Below are 22290 nucleotides of genomic sequence, written 5' to 3' on the forward strand. Positions count from 1 at the left end.
CATATTGTAATTGTTTATAGTCTCTGGTCAATTCAATAGATCATGGCAAATCTTTGGCTTTTGTTGAAGACTGCATGTTAGCACCTATAGCTAAATGCCTTTCGGGTGTTTTTGTTGTTTTATTGCTGTCTGATTGATGTATACCTCATATCTCATTGTATTAATAAACTAAAAAAGAAAGTTCTATGAAACAAAGGCTAGCTGATATACAAATGTACCATATTGAAAGTCTCTCTGTAATTAACAACCATTTACTTCTTTTTTCATATAGGCATATACCATTAAAAGATTTCCAAGTTTGGCTGCACAATATAAAGCTAAAAATTCTTGTTATTTCATTTTTTTATATAAAATTTATTTTAAAAACATATACATGATATATATGCATTTTCATTTTTTTTTAAATGTAACTTGTACATTTTTGTATGTTGACACAATAATCTGAATTTGAATTGTATTGTATTCTGAAAGTACTTATGGTTGAAAAAATATACACAATAGTTAATTCCAGTTGGTAATGGTATAAATTTCTTGACTACCATGTCTGTTAATAATGTTTAAGAGTCCACTTCTGCATATAATTGATATTTGTACCCAAGGATTCCTTCATACATTTCCACTTATTATCCTTGGATGATGCTCCAATGATAAAATCCTGTAATGCATACTTAGCAATCATACTCTTGGAATACTTCCTACAGTTCCTGTAATACAATAAAATCAGCATGTAATGTTTATTTCTGTATTGTAGTCCAGCAAAAAAGATAACATCAATTTAATCTCCAATAATTTACCAAACTTATAATTAGAAGAAAACTGTATTGTATTTTAAGCTCTGACATGATCAATTGGTGATTTTATGGTGATTTACCCATTTTTTCTGTTTTTGTTTTCGCCCGAGTTAACTCTTAAAGTCTTACTATATCATATTTTAGCATGGTTTTATATTTCAATAGTACATTTAGTAGGATAAAACCTTGACAGTAAAACCTGGGTTTTCCCAGTATTTCCCACCGGGGTGGGCAATACTCATAAAACAGTAACACAGGTTTTTACAATCCCTGTTTCAGGACATTTTATAGTTCGCTATTCTGTATCAGTTTTCTTATTGGTGAAAGCTGTACATATGATCATTTATAGTTAGCAGTATTCAGTCATTTGGACTCTAGTGAATAGTTGTCTCATTGGCAATCATACCATGTTAAATTTTTATAATAAACTTCTTAAATGAAAACAAACTCTATTCATGTAGGTGTACTACACATAACCTGTATATGTAAGTATACTTAGTGCCTATAATAACACAACTCATTATTTTCAAGCCCCCTTCTTACATGTCTTAGCCTCTTACAATCATTGCTTACACCAAATATAGCTGATCAATATCTTAATTGATTATATACAGTAAACAACAAACAGACTAAAATATGAAACTTAATATTGACCAATGAACCATCATAATGAATATCAGGTCATGGTAAGATGAACCATGCCCAGACAGACATGTACTACACCATTATGACCATTCAATCAGTTGCAGACAAGACAAAAAAATACCTAATTTATGATATGAGTAATTTTTTTAATCTTAGTCAAGCTATTTTGATATTCTAATTTCCTAAAACTACAAGCATAACACATGGGTATATTATAGGATTAAACACATTTTTTTCTAGAGGTTATTGATGTGTAAACCAGGTCGATTAACTCACAAACTGAATAAAAGTCGTTTGTTTATGTGTTGCATATATATTTGTTTTTCGTTCATTTTTTTTTTACATAAATAAGGCTGTTAGTTTTCTCGTTTGAATTGTTTTACATTGTCTTATTGGGGCCTTTTATAGCTGACTATGCGGTAGGCTTTGCTCATTGTTGAAGGCCGTACGGTGACCTATAGTTGTTAATGTCTGTGTCATTTTGGTCTTTTGTGGATAGTTGTCTCATTGGCAATCATCCCACACAATGACGTCATTCAATAAATTGCGTCAAGCCCGAATGACCGTTCTTTTGGACCTATTTTAAGGAAAATTTTTCTTGAGCATACATAAATAAAAACTGACTATGTAAAAAAAAAAAAAAAAAAGTAGGGGTGTGATAAAGGGTATGCAATATTGATTTAACAGCAGACTATTTATCAAATATGCAAAAACTACTGTATTTACTACTAAACATATATATATGATAAATGTAACTACATGCCTATTCCATATATGTATATATAGCAGATTATTTTTTCCCTTGATCAGATCTGTTGATTGAAAATGTTTTTTTTTATTTTGTCAGTTTGTGTTTCAAGACTCCTTTTTAAATTTTCAGATTTCAGCATTTTTGTCATACCAAAAATTTACCATTTTGACTACAAATACCACATAACCAATACATACCAGTTACATGTTCTGTAGCTATAGGGTCTCATCTACATGTATTTCTAATCAATTCATTCATTTCATTGTATAACTTCAAATCCTCTTACATGTACATCTTGGGAGCAACAAATGTGCAATTCTGAAAATTTAAATTCCATTAATTATTATAAATATAAGCCCTGAACCTGATTAATGTTTTCCAAATAAAAAAAAAGGCAATACAAATGAAAATTCATTTAGATATACAACATGTACAATGTAAATCAAATTCACACAGGCAACTATTGTAAAAAATATTCGCCAAAAGCAGTGAATCAGATAATTCGGTCAGATAGAAATTTTTTGATTTTTCGGTTGACATACATTTGTAATAACAAGAGAAAAAGAATCAAATTTCTCTTTCAGTCAGACAGACACTAAAACAGGTTGGCACAGACTGCAACAGCTAGTGGCAACAGAGAAAACAATTGATTTTTTTTATAACCAATAAGTGTCACTGTGAACATCACTAGCAAAATGACTATTACTAGTTTTATAGATTGAACTGTTGTCAGGATCATAAACAGCTGACTAAGCAGTATTTTTATGTTCATTGTTGAAGGTCAGAATAAAAGTGGCCTAAAAGTGGTTATTTCCCCTTCATTTTGAATGTGGATGACCATGATGGTTTTCTTATTGGTAATCCTACCACATCTCCTTAATTTTTAAAATTAAATTTCTAAAAATGTTTAATCTGCAACAATTAAATTCTATTCATATACAAAAAAATGTACACCTCTTCTTTTGCATAGACTGATAGGTACTATTTCTGAGACTGTACCAAAAATATGTATTACTGGAAATCCTAATTCGTTGGGACCAAAACTCCAAAAATCAATTCCAACCTTTCTTTTGTGGTTATATAGTCCTTATGTTAAAATTTCATAGATTTCTGTTATCTTATACTAAAGTTATTGAGCGAAATCTAAGAAAAATGCTTATTTTGGCCCTTTTTGGCCCCTAATTCGTAAACTGTTGGGACCAAAACACCCAAATCAATCCAAAACTTCCTTTTATGGTCATAAACCTTGTGTTTAAATTTCATAGATTTCTATTAACTTTTACTAAAGTTAGAGTGCAAAAACCAAATGTATTCGGACGATGACAAAGAAGACGACGCCATTGTGATACTAATATACATTACACCCAAAATTTTTTCAATTTTTGCTGTCGTATAAAAACGGCAAAATTTCCTCAAAATTACCAATTAGGGGAAGCAATCAAACAACCAGTTGTCCGATTCATCTGAAAATTTCAGGGCAGATAGATCTTGACCTTATAAACACATTTACCTCATGTCAGATTTGCTCTAAAGGCTTCGGATTCAGAGATATAAGCCAAAATCTACATTTTACCCCTATGTTCTATTTTTAGCCATGGCGGCCATCTTAGTTGGTTGGCTGGGTCATTGGACACATTTTTTAAACTAGATACCCGAATGATAATTGTGGCCAAGTTTGGTGAAATTTGGCCCAGTAGTTTCAGAGGAGAAGATTTCTGTAAAAGTTTACAGACGACGGAAGCCAAGTGATGAGAAAAGCTCATTTGGCTCTTTGGGCCAGGTGAGCTAAAAAATACATACTTTTTGTTGGATGCTGCATCATAATTATTACAAGTTAAATGAATGCAAGTCATTGAGTACATACATGACATATATGTAGTTACTAGTACATAATATTTGAAGATAAAATAAAGGATAATCTAATTCTTATCAGTCTCTGGTCAGTAATGAAGCCACACAACAGTGAAATGTAAGTCTCAGAGATGCACATACAATCATTGTATATACATGTATTATGAAGATTAATACTTACCATTGGCTGTCAACATACATTTTATGTACATGTAAAAATGGACTGTCAGGCATGGAGTCATTGGACACTGCATGTAGGTTACTTCATTCCAGTATTACCAGTATCAGTCATAATCAATAGTCAACTCCTCTGTCCATTCCTTGTTATATTGCTGAAAGGGTGAAAACAGTATTTAGCATGTGGACACAATACTATTCAAAGAGTTTTGCAAACAATTAGCTTGTAATATCCATGAATTTCTTTCTATTTGTATTAGACTTGGAATTGTACTACATGTAATTATCTACAAGTATCAAATATCATGAGCCTGTGTCGAGCCTGTGTCGCTCACCTGTCTTCACTGTTGTTTTGAAAATCACAATTAATAGCATTAGATACCCTTTAAATGATTGAGGCAAAGTTATATTAAATTTGGCACAATAACTAAAAGCAGGTCATTCCATTCATTGTCATGATTGTTGTCTTACAATAGTAACTGTCATTATTAAATTAGTTTTCAAGTTGTTACCATTTGAAATTGATTTTTATACAATTTTCCCTTAAACTTCTATAATAAACCCCTTTGATCTTATATTTTTACCACTTTGGTATCGAACCTTGCAATTGAGGCTCAATTTCATAGAGATCCATAGAAAGGTACACTGTATGGGATTTGCTCATTGTTGAAGGATTTACTGTGACCTGTAGTTTTATAATATGTCTATTGATCTTGGGTCAAGTTGGGTGAAGGGAAATAATACCATATCTTCTTATATCTACATGTATATATTCGTTCAGATGTATGAACATACACAAATGATGCACAATGTACATGTATATTATTCAAGGGTTTAATGTTCGGATACCAGATACTTGTTTTTTACCCATAATTATAAAAAGGTTTAGTCCATTACCCCAAAAAGTAATCCAAACCTTCCTTTTGAGGTATGGAACCTACAATGCTACATGTACAAAGTGGTACAATTTTATAGAGATCCTACACATACACCATGTACACAATTTATTGCCATGAAACATGAAAAATGCTTGTTTTGGACCATAATTCCAGATCAGTTTCTGCTAAAATAAAATAGTCTGAACTGAAACAAATTTTACACTTGATATGCAACTTGTCATGGAAAAACTATACAATAAATTATAATCATGATAAATCATAATAATCAGATCAATATCTTCAAGCATATATACATGTAACCCCAAACAAGAGGCTCTCGAGAGCCTGAATCGCTCACCTGGTAAACAATGCCTTATTAACTAAATTAATAAATTAATGTTTGTTGTAAATTAAACAGAGTAACAAAGGCCATGTACTATCCTGGAAATACCTTTTAAAGCCTCTTAGGAACCTCTGGAAAGAAATGGGCATGAGTTTGCCCTACACTTGATTAAGACACAGTCTAGGTCAATCTGATGATTCACAATACAATTGCTATTAACAGTTTATCTGTATCTATAATAATATTCAAGATAATAACCAAACACTGCAAAATTTCTTTAAAATCATCAATTCAGGGGCATTATACCTGAAAAACCAGTTACCCAATTCGGCTGAAAATTTCAGGACAGGTAGACCTTGACCTAATAAATACTTTAACTTCTTGTCTTATTTGCTCTAAATGCTGGAGTTTTTGAGATATAAGCCAAAAACTGCATTTTACCCTGTGTTCTATTTTTAGCCACGACGGCCATGTTTTTTGACGAAATAGAAAATAAAACACAAACTTTATTTTATACACCCTACTGATCATTCAGTTGAAGTTTGGTTGAATTTGGTTGAGTAGTTTTAGATTTTTTAAAGTTTGCAAATATGAAGTACAAAATGTGAAAAATTGTCATTAATTAAAGGACAATAACCCCTTAAGGGCCTGGGGTCAATCGACAATTTGGTCATATTAACTTATTTGTAGATCTTACTTTGCTGATCATTTTTGCTGTTTACAGTTTATCTTTATCTATAATAATATTCAAGGTAATGACCAAAAACTGCAAATTTCCTTAAAATTACCAATTAAGTGGCAGCAACCCAACAATGGGTTGTTTGCTTCATCTGAAAATTTTATGGCTGATAGATTTTGACCTAATGAACATTTTTATCCCCTGTCAGATTTGCTCTAAATTAGATTCTTGAAATAGTTTACGACGACAGACGCCAAGTGATGGCATAAGCTCACTTTGGCCCTTCGGGCCACGTGAGCTAAAAAAGAAATAAACTGATTATTTGCATGATATTTGTGGTAGTTTTCTATAAATTGTTATCCAATTATGTTTGATAACAAAAATCAACACAAGTGTTTTCTGATACATTGTATGACGTTAAATGGTATCTAATGTAAAAAGTGAGGTACAGCCACCTGCAGAATAAGAGTGTACGACAGATTAGGCATTTGTGCTGGCTTTCAGTTACTGCTAGCAAGTCTTGAAACTTGTCAGTGGTTGTCCTGTGTCATGTACAAATGTATGTGATATTAAACTGCAAGTGTTTTGTTATCTAGCTATATATACATGTATGACTTTGAGTTAATCATAGATAAGATACATGTAGTACAACATGTACAATGTACTATGTAGTATCGGTTTGAATCATAAACAAATATTCGTCTTGTCGCTAATTAGTGAGACTGTAAATTATGTTTTGTTTTGATAAACTAGTCAAAAATGAGTAAAAACAATGATGTACATACAATGTATATGTTACAGTAAATAGGTGAAATTAGGAATTACACGTAAATACTAAACATTTCAGTAAATACCTGTAATTACTAGCCAATTTAGTAATTACATGTATTTACTAGTTGTTTCAGTGATTACTGGTATTCACTGATTTTCTTTGTCATTTTTACAGCTATTTACTGACTTGATATTTTTAATTTAAAATTAAAGATATAATTCAAGACACAAAATAAGAAAGTAAAAAGGTAGGTATTTTAGGGCTGACTTAATTAAGGATTTATTTAATGAATATAAGGCACACCTTTAGTGGTTGTGAATTGAAACTGAAAAATGGTTGTTTTAAAAGTATTGAAACTCCCTTAATATCATTTGCAGCAGGCAAGACAATGATATCAATCCAAAATTAAGATATACATTTGTGAGAAGTTTATAGGCAACTTTGCCAGCTCTTTTTGATGATAAACATTTGATAATGCCAAATTTGGTTGAATAATTCTTAAAATACTCTGCTGACTTCATTTGCTTTAATATTTTATATTAATCAATAAAATCAAAATCACTCATATTATGTCCTTTTTAACCTATTTTTAATTTACTTTACATTATGTTTGAAAATTACATTGTAATTGTTCTGCTCATTTTGGGCGCCGTGGTTGGCAAATAAAATATTTGTTGTTGTTGTTGCATATAAAGTTGCCCAATGACATAAGTCAAATTCCTTTTACAAAATAGTTTTATTTACAACTTCTTTTGTCAAACTGTTGTGATAAAGCTGACATTCTTCACAATCAAATTTATATTTATTTTTCAACTTGGCTATCATGATTCATGTGTAAAATCAAACAAGTGTTCGGTAAACAGGAAGTTGTTAAGTGATGAATCTGAAAACGCATCACACAGTACATCTGACTTATACACGGTGGGTATGGTTGTCCTGCGAGAGAACGTACTGTGCTGGTGATTTGGTCCTGACGGGTGCTGGTGGGTCCTGATTCTGTGCTGGTGGGTTTGTTTACATTGTATCAGAACGGCAATAAAACGACTGTTTTGTTGCTTAATTTTTCTCTGATGCGTCATAAGTACCATGCAAAGTATATTACAACAATATAAAATTGCAAAAGTCGTGCAAGTTCGTTAAACGGAATTGTCCTGACGATGTGCTGGTGATAAGAAAAACGGTCCTGGTTCTGTGCTCCTATGTCCTGGTTCTGTGCCTTTATATTTTAGTTAAAAGTGGCAAATATTCAGTCAAGATCATTGATGCTGTACTGTTATTGACTACTAGTAATTAACTGTTGTCTGCTTTCTTGAAATTGACATTGTTATGAATCTGTTTACTGTTATTATGAGAGAAAAAAAAAAACCTATTTTTTATTCTTTTTATAGTTAACTGTGATTTTATTTATTGGCCTGTTAATGGAACCCTTCTTGCTCCCTTTTAAGATAAGAAAATATGTTTACGATTTTCGGGATTACGATCATTTTGCAAGATCGACAAAATACGTTGTAATTTATACAATACTTATATAAAGTAGATGATGTTGTATGTTTGTTGTCAATGGACAAATTTCCATAAGAAACCAAAGAAAGTATGTGTTAACAACCATACGTCATTGTACGACCGTCAACAATAACCCATAAAATAAAAATGTAAAAGGTTTTGTATAAAAAGGGAGAGCAAAAATATAGAAGAAAGGACTTTCTGGGCGTTTGAATCATATGTCTTTAGCAGCTTAAAACACATTTGTTTGTGAAAAATTGAGTGCTGACTATAAGAATGACAATAGTATTGCGGGTTTGTTTGTTTGTTTTTTTTTGGGGGGGATGGGGGATAAGTTAGAGCGAGGTTACAGTGAAAGTGTTAAGCTTGGAATAGTTTCCCGTAAGATTTAAAAGTTGTATTTTAAAAGAAAAATGTATCTTACAGCTATTAAGAATCACTTGCTGTATCTGTAAGATTTTTTCAACATATTTTTTTTGTCTGAACGGTTATCAGGTATTTTTTTCGAAAGTTCGATAGAACACTAAAAAAATCACTATTTTATGAAAGGGCAGACTAGAATATGTCAGACAATATGTCAGAGAATGAAGACGAGATAACCTAGAGAACATTAACAAAACTAAGATTTCTTAGCTTTTTCATTTCAAAATTCCAAAATAAATAAATATTTTTGATAAAGAATTACAGGGGAGGAAGTGAACAATGTGTCCTACTTTTCTATATTTAAATATTTTTATGAATAAAAAATCAAATGTGCCTTAATTATGATTGAAAATGAGTAAATGGAAAAACTACCAAACTAAAATACATTTTTATTTTAATATTGGTAATATCACTAAGCTTTTAAGTTTTGTGTGTCAAACACACCATCTCTGTAGTAATGACTCCTTATTAAGATATTTCACATCTCCATTTTTTTTCTGCATTTTTTTATATTGTGAATTCTTAGTATTATTATATTAAAATGTAGACTTAATTTATATTTAAAAAAACTGAATCTAAAGCCAGATAAATCAAACATTTTTGTTTCTATCTATCCGTTTTCAGGACTTTAACAATCAACGTAAACACGCCTGGAAAGTAAAATGCGTACTCGGCTGTCTTTAATCGACCATTTTTAGACACCCTCCGAAAAAACAAGCCGGGGTGGGGGTTCAGAGATGCAAATTAAGTACTTAGATCAATATTTTATATTTTCGTGTATGGTTTATCACCCCCTCCTGTGGCCTGTCAATTACGAAAATGTGCAAACTGCAATAGTATCAAAACAGCACAGACAATGAATAATAGAGATATAATTTTGTACATATACATGTATCAAGGGGAAACTTCTTGCAAAGCATTATTATTTATAGTTCATTATTGTATTTAGTAGAAAAAGAGAATTTGGTGAAAATAAAATCACTATTTTTGTAGAAAATTCACAGACCTTTGTACAGAAATTTTTTTTGTTATGTTTAGCATGGGATCAACACAAGGGTACATTATCCTTAAAAATCTATTTAAAAGTATTTGAAACTAACGTTTGCTTTGTTAATTGTGCCTTCAATTTCAAAAATTAAAATATCTCGTAACTTCATACTACCAATTGAGTATAAAACAAGTAAATAAGTTTAAAAAAGAAATTCTTAGATTAAACACCTAGATTTAACTTTAAAAAGTCATAACAGTTTAAAACAATACAAATCTACACACACAAATAACTGGCTTAATTTCAACTGATTTTCAACCCGAATCGCTATAAGATCATATATAAGCTCAACTGTGTCGAGGGATCGTGTGAGGTTCATTTATTGTCTTGACGTCCGTATTACAATGACCAAATGTTAGCAAATGATTTTTTCAAGAATGAATCTAGGAAAAACAATATTCATCAACAAACCAGACCACTGTCTGTTAAAATGTATTCTAGTTTTTAGTTACAGCCGATTCCATTGAGTATGTAGGCAAATGTTATGTCTTTGGTTAGCATGCTTGTTAGCTAAACCGTGAAGTCATTGTTAGGTAAGGTCTATACCCTCCTTTCGAATTAACCTGGTCCTACAGACAGAAAGATGTGTCATTTGTCGGACTAGTCTACTCTTAAAGTAGGGTAGTTTACATAACCTAACACTGACTTTTCTGTTCAGCAAGCAAGATAACCAAAGATATTCCCTTTGTCTACACACTCATTGAAATCGGCTTTAATATTGCAAATGTTCAAGCAATTAGGGCAAAACTTACCGAGTAAAAAAAATCAAAATGTCTATCACCTTGCACATTTCAGAAAATTCAGATCAGATAACGAAACTGGGTCCAGCAACATTTATAAGCAATTTATGATTTTGACCCTCATAGTTTCCATTCACCACAAATATTCTCGTTACAACGAATCAAATACCAGTTGCAGCCTTTTGTTTATCTATTAAAGTTATGAAAGGCAGCAGGGTCACCAGGGTGAGGAGTCCATGTCATCTGAAATAAATGCTAAGCATAGATCTAGAAAGCGGCAGATAATCATGGCATTAAAAAAACTCTCTTCTTTTCGACTTTTTTCGAACAAATTGACACATAAAATGAATTATATAGTATTATGGAATTTTTAACTTGTGTTCAATTCATTGGTTACACCTTTTACTAGGATAACAGTCCTGTCAAGTATGAGCTGGGTAAAATATTTCAGAAAAGAAGATGGAAATGTGAAAGTTTCCGTGCGTCAGGTGCAACAGCATACGAACAGCTAACATGTCTCGTCAGGGTGGAAGCTAAAAAGTCCACGAAAATTTGATCTCAAACCTTTATTCGTTCCAACAAAGATATTGTGATTTTGTTGAGGATTTAACCATCTACGACAACAAAATTTCTTTTTTTTAAGAATTTACAGCTCTTCTATAAATATATGCAAAGCAAACCATTGATTAAATTGCTTGCTATGATTGTTTGGATGTTTGTAATCGACAGGTAAGTAGTCTGTTTACTATATACTACAATTTATTTGGAAAATAAACATTAACTTCAATTCCTGTCAGTTTGTATTTGTCCAATCAAATCCCAGTATGTATTGAAACTCCGCCTACCTATTGTTTGAAAACATCCAACAAACATAGCAAGCAAGTCAATCAATGTTTTTTTTGCATGCTTTTATAGAAGAGCTGTACTATATAATGCAATGAAGCGTTTAAGTCTTTCGCCAAAAAATACTATCAATTTCTTTTTGTTTTGTGTAAAATTACGTACCATTTCCTTCCATTCATGATCATTAAATTGAACTGTAAAATATTGCTTGGTACCTTCTTAATTCCTTTATGAGTCTTATGTAAACATAATTATGACAATAACTGTTGTGAGAACAAGATTCACTGCACACTTTTAAAGTTCTGCTTCATCAAACATTAAAATGTGAACTTAAGTTTTGAGACTTTTTTAATCTACACGATTGGGAGTTTTGATATGAGAACATGGTTTATCCATTAGTTGAAAATGCGACTTTGAACTAGCTTTCAGTACCTGCAAGCATTCGTTATTCAATAATGTGTGTCTTTGTGTTATTATTTTATGTAATAAATTGTTGTGTTGGTACACCACTGTAACAATGAAGGAGGAAATGAGGAGGGTTGGTTGGGTGGAAGTGGGGAGGGGTATGCGGAGCGCTAACAAACATGTCTATGCGGCATTGGCTTTGATCATTGTTGAAGCATCAATGTAAGGGGCATTTAAAATATCTTAATAAAACTATTCTTATTTTAGATGCTATATATTGTTATCTGATATTGGACGAAAGATGTTGCCCTTTTATGTAATTATTTAATACAAGTTGCGATCATTTCAAAACACATATTAAACAGCCAAATGGATGCACAAGAGCTAAAATAGGAGTCATAGATCCTATTGACAACAATTATCTGCCCAATTTTATTGATTTTGTAACATTTGTTTCAAATATGACCAACTTCTTATCCAAAATCACCAGCACCGTATCAGGACCCACCAGCACAATGACAGGACCCACCAGCACAGTATCAGGACATGAATAAATTGAGAAAATGCTAAATGTTAATAAATTTCAATGTTTTTTCACAAAATAGTTTTGTCGCGTGGATTGCGGTATAGAAAGCGGACTCTATGAGCATTTTTGTTTTATTTTTTCAGTTCGAGATTTTCTGAAAATGAGCATTTCTGTGTTACGCTTACTGAAAAAGTTTAGAGGGTCAACTTTTTAATGGTTTACATATGAACCCATAAGAAACAAAATTGAAAAATCTCAACCGTTTTCTTCCATTTTTTATGAGTGAAAACGTAAAAAATCATTATTTTCGTCTTTGTTTACATTTTTTCATTGATCACCAGCACCCGTCAGGACCAAATCACCAGCACAGTACGTTCTCTCGCAGGACAACCATACCCACCGTGTTATATCAAGCCTGAAACCAAATTTCAGAAATCCTGGTAGTGTAGTTCCTGAGAAAAATGTGACGAAAAATATTCATGGGACGGACGGACTGACTGACAGACAGACGGAAGGACAGACAGAGGTAAAACAGTATACCCCCTTTTTCCAAAGCGGGGGTATAAAAATCAGGGCGAATCGATCATGGGCGAACAGCCACAGGTACTTGGGCGAACGTGAAACATGTCGAACGGACACTACATCACTATACCAAACTCGAAGATGAAAACATTCAGTCATTGCAGATTTCTGTTTATTCCTGCACTATTAAATCATTTGTTTGAGTTACCTGTAGTATATCCTCGAGTATTTATTAATATTCATAGCTCCTTGGTATTGGTTGTCTTGTTAAATTGGCTAAAACAAGTACTATTGTTGTTGACAATCGGCGGCGTCCTTCTCTTCAAAACGCGTCATAATCTGTATCTTTCAAGCGTTTTAAAAAATCCGAATCCGGAATAGAGATTGGCGGATATTTGCTGATGTTCAAAGCATTTCTCTATGTAAAAAAAAGGTATCCCCATTCTTTTAATATCCTATATACTATAGAAATTCTTTGAACATATAACAAATTATTTTGTTTATAAGCATCCTTTACAAAGGAGCACCTCCACATGGACAACCCTTACAACCCTAATCTATAAAATTAATATAATAACTTATTTAACTATAATTTCAATTATTTTAATGACCAAGGGACTGTTATATTAGTTACCATAATCACAGATTATGACTGATTTCATTTTGTAAAATAATATATATATAAAGATAAATGTTTAACTTTAATTCAATGAGAAATAAACCAGCCTTGTCTAATTAGCAATCATTTACCACACATTTAGCTTTCAAATACGGGGCAGATCCAGAAATTTTCATAAGTGGGGGACCACTGACTGCCTAAGAGGGGGCTGCCCCAGTCACACTTCAGTGATTCCCTATATAAGCAACCAAATTTTCTCCCCAAAAAGGGAGGGGGGGGGGGGGGAGAGGTGTAAATCTGCCTCTGAAATAATATTTTACTGTCAGTCAATAAGTTTTCATAACATACATCAAATTTAGAATGGAAGTGGGAAACAGTTGTCAAAGAGACAACAACCTGTCCAAATAACAGACAAAAAACAGCCTACTAAATCCATCTAAGACACTATGTATATTAAAGACCATAAATTTATTCATTATAAATAAAGTTAAAAAGATAATTAAAAATTTGAAATCAGTTCTGAAGCAAAGTTTATGGGTAAAGGGGGGGGGGGGATTTACCACATTCCCACGGTACCTTTTCTTTTTACAAGTCTTCTCACACTTTTATTAATATCCTGGACCCATATCTGTCAATTATTGCAACTTTATTTACTTTGCCTTTTTTTCTGTAACTGTTTTCCTACATTGATTGGAATAAAATTCCCATAAGAATGGGGACACTCAAAATTTTACATTAACCTTTTTTCCAGAGTTAATAAGGACAATCCTAAATAAACTACTTAAAATATACCTAATATTTAATACCAAAAATTATAATAACTAAATAAAGATAAAGCTTTTTACATGTTTTAGTTTAAATTTTCCCCATTGTTTGACAAACACGGACAACTCATCAACTCTTTAGGAAAATCGAGAAATCTTTTACATTATAAAAAACAGTATGGAATATTTTTAAAGTGTACAATTTAAACAAATAAATTGCTATCTAGTCAATACACATATAATCCCTGATATGATATTTTTTCTTCCTTAATTTGGGTGAGGGATCAAGTTATTTAAACATTCACCACTTTTATAATGCATGTTGAATCAGACATTTTTGACATTTGTGAAAGCATAGCAGTTTTATACTGCACTTTAAATAGAAACTTCAAAAATTAATATACATTCAAATTAATTTACATTTATTGACAAAGTATAGAGTACATATAAAACTCTTTTCTGTATGCTTACTGTTTTTATTCACATGTACTAGTTAATGTTAAACTTATGTGCAAATTCAAATTGCTCACAATTTTTTTGGACTTTAATTTAATAGTTTGAGGAAAAGTTTCATGCACAGTAAAAAAGGGAGATAAGTCATATTTGGAAGTAAATGATCTATTATCCTTTTTTTCTTTGAAGAAATGGGAAGTAAAGAATCTATTACAGTAACAGTAATCTATTTCATAAGTTGGAGTTATTTTCATTTTTTAAAAGTATTAAAGTAAAGAAAACATAAGATGTGTGAAAGTAATTAAGCTTACAAATTAATAATTATAGAAACATTACCAGTAAATCAATTAGTCCAGCACTATAATATATGCATCTTTGAATTTGAATTTCAAATAAGTTACACATGTATACAAAATTCCATTTTTGTGATTCTACTAGAGATAAATATAAACAGTGATAAAAAAATATATTTCAAGACCAACATATTTTTGTAGTTGCATTTATTCCACTATCAAGGGAGATAATTCGTGCTTAAAAAAGGATAACTATTAACCATTAACATTGGTTCTATGTCCTTCTTTTCTGTACATCTTTAGACACAAAGAATAACAGCTTTGAAATGATTCAATTTTGCAAAACTGAAATGAACAATAGTATGTGTAAAATTCATGTGAATTTGTTTTCATATTGCAAAACTTTAACTCAATAAATTTAAATTTCTCTTATGAACTCATGGTTTAATTCAGATAAAATGAAACCTAAATTTCACAGGAGTTTTGATTCATGTTTATTTCATGTGAATTTAATGTGAAATTTTTCACGTGAATTTAACATGAATTTTTTCACGTGAATTTAACGTAAAATATTCACGTGAATTTCACGTGAAAATATAAACTTTTAAATTAAATTGAGATTCCCAGGGAATATATGATACATATAATACAAGGTATGAGATGTTGACAAAATTATTGATTTTCAGTTAATTTTTTATAACTTAGACACCATTTATATTATTTCACGTGAAATTCACGTGAAATTTTTACGTGAAATTCATGTGAAATAATTTCACATGAAATTCACGTGAAAATTTAATGTGAATTTCACGTGAAATCTCTTCACGTGAAATTAACGTGAAAAGTTAACGTGAATTTCACGTGAAATCACTTCACGTGAAATTCATGTGAAATTCACGTGAAATTAACATGAAATTCATGTGAAATTCATGTGAAATGAGATTCACGTGAAATTCACGTGAGCAAAATTTGGCTGTGTAGTTAATCCAGCTTATTAACAGAAATACGTATTAAGTAAAAGGAAGCATAAAAATCACAAGGCTTTAACTAAGATAAAGCCTTTATATAGTTAAATACTTTTCAATTTTCAGGTTATATTTTCCTGAAAACTTTAACCTGAATAGAGTTTAGGGGAGTACTGTATTTATTATAATTCATGGGATGGCAATTTTCATGATTTTCGTTGTTATACTGAGGTACATTGTATACCACAAAATTTTATGTTCCAGGAAGTACACATTTCATGTAGGTGTGTATGCAGACTCACATGTAGAGGCTAAACCTCAAAAACAAAAAAATAAACCCCTTTTGTTCAATCAACAAAATTCAATATCATGAAAATGAAGGAGTCCATTTGGTATATTATTGCTAAAACTATGGGGCACACATGGTTAAATCAAAGATAAATCATGGATTGACATAAACTGTTTTGATAACTAATAACTTGAAAGTTATTGATGCTGGTTATTGAATGATTAATTACATTATATTTAACAGGTAAACAGGATGCTACCAGGTGGTTTAGATGTGTTGGGTATTTTTGCATTAGCTCCACCAAATATGATGATATCAGCACAGACAAAATTACGACAGGTAACTTTATTGGTTTCTTCTAACTCTAGTACACCCTGCAAATTTGGTTGGATAAAAAAAATCTGGTAACCACTATTGTCAGATTTTATAAGACTTTTTATACAACCGCCAAAATTTTTTTGCGTCATATAATGGTATCATGTTGTCGTCGTCCAAAGATGCATTTAGTTTCCGGACAATAACTTTAGATTTAGTGAATGGATCTCTATTATTTTTATAAGAAGGCTTAATACCACTAAAGGAAGGTTGGGATTGGTTTTGATGGTTATGGTCCTAATAGTTTAGGAATTAGGGGTCAAAAGGGGGCACAAAATAATCATTTTTGTTGTTTTCAAGCAATAACTTGTGTCTAAGTGTATGAATCTCTCTGAAATTATACCACAAGTTTCCATGCCATGAAGGTATGGTTAGTTATGACTTTGGGGGTTAAGACTCAAAATGTTTTGGAATTAGGGGCAAAAAAAGGGGAAAAAGTAGGTTTTCCAGACAATAACTTTAGATTTAGGAGGGGCCTGATGGGGGGGTCTCATCACGATTCACGAGTTGATTTTTTTGTCAATCAGGAGTCACAGAAAATAAATTTCCATGATCACGGATCACGAAAATATAAAAAGAGTATCACCAATCAATCTCGATAATAGAGATTCAGAAGCTGGTTGTTTGTGTTGTAGATTGGTGCAATTAAGCTACAATCAAATACATTACTGGCTCATTACTTGTTTACATGTTGAATTCTCCCAGGTTCTAAATTAAATCGTTAAAAACAGTCACATTCTGACTTCTTTTATTGTATAATAATAATATTTCATAAAAATGTTTTCCTCAATGCTCTTCAACTTCGTACTTTATTTGGCCCTTTTAACTTTTTTGAATTCGAGCGTCACTGATGAGTCTTTTGTAGACGAAACGCGCGTCTGGCGTATACTAAATTTGGTCCTGGTATCTATGATGAGTTTATTTACTGGCATAAATACCACGGAACCACATCTGTGTTTTATCGTGAGGCTAAACTAAGAGATTATAAAGTATATATATTTATTTAGTCAATAAAATTTACTGCTGAGCCTGATTGTTCTCCCACTCCTGCTGGTTGTCCCTTGAAGAAAACTAAGACATTCTGGGGTGTCAATAACATTGTCCGTTTCTTCAGTGTAGTCCACATCTGATTCTGAATCATATTCAGAAACTTGATCGAAGTCCGTGTTACCTTCTTCAGCTATTGAAGGAAATGTGATTTTTTCACTCGTGGTACTATAAGTTGCATTTTTGTACATATTAAGTGGTAATGTGCCAGTGTTGTACATTGTCGTTTGCTGTCGTACTGATCTTTGTCGAACACACTTTCCGAAGTCCTGGGCCCACTCACGCATTTCTCGTTCCTGGTCCTTTGACAGCAGGGCTTTTGGTTTCAAGTGCTCCATAGCACTCAAGGACGACAATGGCATGTCATTTTCAGGAATAGGGTAATACGAGGAGGGATGCGTAAAGTAGTAGGCAGCCCACAGGACACTCCTTTTTATTCCCTCATACACCGTATTGCTTAAGTTCCGGGCATGTTCTAACATAGTTGGTAATTGGCATTTGAAATGTCCAAGAGCATGTAAGTTTTCAACGCATACAGTGAGACAAGACAACATGTTAATGGGAATTGACGAGTTAATTGACGTTATTTGACTTTGCAAATAACTCAGTTCACTATGGATCATGTCTACGGACTTCAAAGTTTTCGATGATATGGTTCCATCTGGCCCATTAAGTTGTCTGTCTGTGTCTAGAATAACTTGAACGCTTCGTACAGTTTCATGAAGATAGTCAGATAACCGTCGAACCAGGTCTTTTGCTTCCTCAAGATTAGCCCTTTCGACATTTTGATGTTTGAAATGTACCCCAAAAGCTTGATACAGCAATTTCAAATGTGTCAAAAACCTGACAGAACCTTTCATGTCTGTAATAACCTTCACACAACCGGTTTGGGCATCGCAAACAAATATGTTTTTCATTTCAGTACAGAGGGAGAAAAGCTGAGAAAATGAAGCTTTGTCACAAGGTCCATTATCATTACCTATTTGTCCAGTACCAGCTACAACTCTAACCGATGGTCCAATAATTTCTTTGACTTGATTGCTTCCCGAATCACAGAAAATAACGGTTTCGCCATATCCAGATACACTTGAACATAAAGTACACTCCCCAGTACCATTAGTTAGTTTTCTTACTGCTACGCCGGTTGCCATATCAAGTGTAACTAAGCCTCCTGGGTTTCCGTTGTGCACCATGTATGCTTGGTTTTCATGCAAAGCCATGCATGTAACTTCTCTAACGTAAGTTGGATAATTTGCAATATGATTTACAACTCCCTTCATAATAACACCATCAGAGTTAATATCTACTGTGCTAAGCATTCTTTCGATATCAGAACTTACTAAAAGCATTTGTGCTGCTGCTTTGGAAATGCACGATGGTAAATAATCTGCTATATCAACAGTGTCCATCTTTATCCGTCTCTCCTTGTAAGTCTTTTCCAGGCTTTGTAGATAGTTTGTTAGTCTGTTTTTCAAATCTGCAACTGTTCCATTTGTTGGAATATCTCGTTTTCTAGCTTCTTCAATAAGTTCGCCTTTTTTTAGGTTTTTCATGTTCAATTTTCCTGTGTTTTTTGGGTAAACTGAAATTGTTTTGTTGTGTTCACAAATGTACACTGTACCCTCAATATATGCTAGACTTCTTGCATCACTGTATTCTCCAACAATTTTAACTTCGGCTGGGACATGCTGTCTTATCTCGAGTAATCTTGAAGAAGAAGTTTTCGGATTGTGATCTATAACGTATAGGATCCCTAGGTTTGCAGCAGTAATGGCAATCGGATGTGGATACAGTCCAACCTTGTTACTTGCGCTTATTTTGTATTTATCAGGGATTATTGTGTGTACTATACCATGCACGGATTCAAGAAATGTAAGAACAGACGATTTTGTCAAATGAAGTATACAATTGATATCCATTCTATCCTTGTGAGTGACCGAATCCCTAGGTAAAATTCGTTTCAATTCTGCATGTGCATCTCTAACAGTGTGTACAAGTGGTAGACATGATCGTTGCGTTTCCAACAAAATGGGCCAGTTCGCAAAGCTTGCTTTCAAACTTTTACCAACATGCACTGCATCAGGAAGAACAGCAAATATGTACTTTGATTCCAATATACCAGCCTCTCGGTCAGATATCAACAATTCGAATGCCGTTTTGTTGCCCTGTTCACAATCTGCCGTGATGACCAGAACAACACCCCTTTTACATTGAACACTGTTTTCAATACACCTATTGCATGCACGAATTGAGGGAATATGGCTCAAATGGTTTTCGTTTTTACAGGCGTCACATAGTTTGCCTTGTTCAGTGCATTCACTGCAGCTGCTATTACAATTAGAAACACTGTCCTTGTGTAGGATATGTCGTATACTAGTCGCTTGTTGCAAACACCTAAGACATGTTTGAACTATACAAACTTCGTAGAGAAACTGGGATTTAATGTCTTCCCCTGTAACCTGTTTTACCAGATTTTGGTTTGTATGTCACTGCAACAGGTAGACTTATATTATTGTCAATTGTAGAAATGTAAGTGATGTCTGCATCTGTTACAACATTCTGTCTAAGGAAATCTGGATCCGGATTCGAATTTTTTCGAACGAACTCGAAACTAGCCGTGTCCTTAAGACCAACATTGACCTTTTGGTGTTCATCATAAATTATGCTAGGTTTGAGAGCAGTCCCATCATTTGCCATCGTAAGCCCAATTACTTTAACAGTTGATGATTCTACTAAAGGAACTACTTTACTATCATTGGTTGCCAGTTGTAGCATTGATATTAGCCAAGGTTTAATAACGCCACTTTCTGTTGTATAGCCAGATGACCTTTTTAATCGAGCGTGAGACGAGGGTCCACCAAAATTAAGTTTTGCGTCATCTGGATTTTTCAATCCACCCGTGCCTGTTCCGTGCCACATTGGTCCACGAAGGAAATTAACAGTTCGTTCTCCTCCAAGATACTTTATGGTGTTGAAAAACTCTATTACTTCAGAATCATAGTGATGATTAGGGTCAACCAAAACGCTTGTTACATCATTCAAGTATTTGTACAAGATTGTGTTGGGTGTGATTTTACCATTTTCAATCAATTCATTCAATCGAATGCACATTTCATTTGCTGGTTTTACTACGACTGGAAAAACTAAATATTCTGGATCAATGTCGGTCTCGCTGTCAGTTGTATGATCGTCAGGGGACTGTAGTTCAAGTACTGATTCATTATCACTCTCTGTTTGAGGAATGTCGAATGTATCGACTTCTAAATCACTGTCATAGTCACCAGACCTCATAATGCTTGGTCTGTAAAGAAAAGATGTTAACATTCAGGACTTAAACAATCACAAGTACAAAGATCTTTATCAGATTAGATACCTAACCTAAGTTCGTGCGATAAATGTGATCTGAATGATAAAATCATCCTTAAAGCATTTAGTATGCTATAAGCGACAAACGATATGTTAGAATTCGATGTATAGGTGAAGATATTCCCGATGTCGCCCTTATTTGTTTGTTCCATGTGCTGCATACTTTTGACAAAAGTTTCGACTGCATGACAAACAGTTGGACTGACGAAAGATGAGAGATTGTTGTCACTACAGTTGCTTTAGAAATTAGCGTATACCAGGTCGGGAGATAGTTAGAGCGAATAACAGAATGAAACTATGTAGTGTGCCCTATAAACGTGCATATGTATGGTTCTATAGTTTTCGACCGGTGCCTAGATTTGTATGACCTCAAGACAACATGCATATTTTGGATGTGTGGAAATTGCCACCAATATAGTCATATAAAATAGACTTAAGAATTGTAGTTCTGTACTTATACGTATCAATGTGTTTTATTATTTATTCTTATATGACGTCTATTTTATGTTAACCAATATAATACTCAACAACGTCCCACTAAGCACAAGCTCGTTTAAAAATGTTTTATTTTGCAAATTAACGCATTCGTCCTATTAGAATCGAATTAATTCATGGGTTGGGTGATGTTGTGTACATTTAATCATGGTCTATGACCTTTTATTACATTTTACCCTTGGTAACGCTCGTGGCAAAATTCGAATATGAAGGCACTACCCATTTAAATGAACAACATCACCCCTCCCATGATTTATTTCTTAAACAAATGATTTTGTATTTTTATAAATCTGTTCAAATATGCAACACAACATAAACGGGGTAAAGGCACAAAGGATCCCAATCGGTGATACATTAAAGCCCTTATTTAACAATAACAGAAAGTAACAGTTGCAAGCGTTGCCGTGCTAAGCATACTCCGTGTCCCTAAATTCGAAGTCCTGATGAACAGGAATTTTATATTGGAATGCGAGCAAAATCACTTACAACGTAAACTTTATTATTATGAAGCAGCATACCAGTTTTGAAATCAATCTGACTCAGTAGGAGATGAGATAAGGTAACAATACACAGTTAGCAAACAAAGTTAAAATTTATCCTCATAATTTTCAACCATCCTTGTTTGCTTGCTTTTTAACAGTAAAACCTAAATGTTGGTGTTATAAGTGTGCATATGTCTGTAATTGGTATCTTCCACAAATTCTATTTGCAATACTGAAAACGGTGA

The 22290-nt window shown here is 32.8% G+C and overlaps 1 protein-coding gene and 1 long non-coding RNA gene across 2 annotated transcripts in view; one reads left to right on the forward strand and one right to left on the reverse strand.

Moving 5' to 3' along the window:
* Positions 1–22290, forward strand: part of LOC143062893 (protein odr-4 homolog) — a 49670-nt gene that overhangs the window by 8405 nt on the left and 18975 nt on the right. Inside the window, exon 3 of the mRNA XM_076234708.1 lies at positions 16524–16619. Coding sequence (XP_076090823.1) covers positions 16524–16619 — 96 coding nt within the window. The remainder of the gene's footprint in view (positions 1–16523; positions 16620–22290) is intronic.
* On the reverse strand, positions 325–13288 carry LOC143062892 (uncharacterized). The gene is made up of 4 exons (XR_012974882.1): positions 13106–13288; positions 4220–4370; positions 2385–2505; positions 325–704 (listed from the first exon to the last, which is right to left on the reverse strand). It is a non-coding gene; the product is annotated as an uncharacterized LOC143062892 (long non-coding RNA).

The sequence above is a fragment of the Mytilus galloprovincialis genome, chromosome 2, assembly GCF_965363235.1.
Source record: "Mytilus galloprovincialis chromosome 2, xbMytGall1.hap1.1, whole genome shotgun sequence".
NCBI lineage: Eukaryota > Metazoa > Mollusca > Bivalvia > Mytilida > Mytilidae > Mytilus > Mytilus galloprovincialis.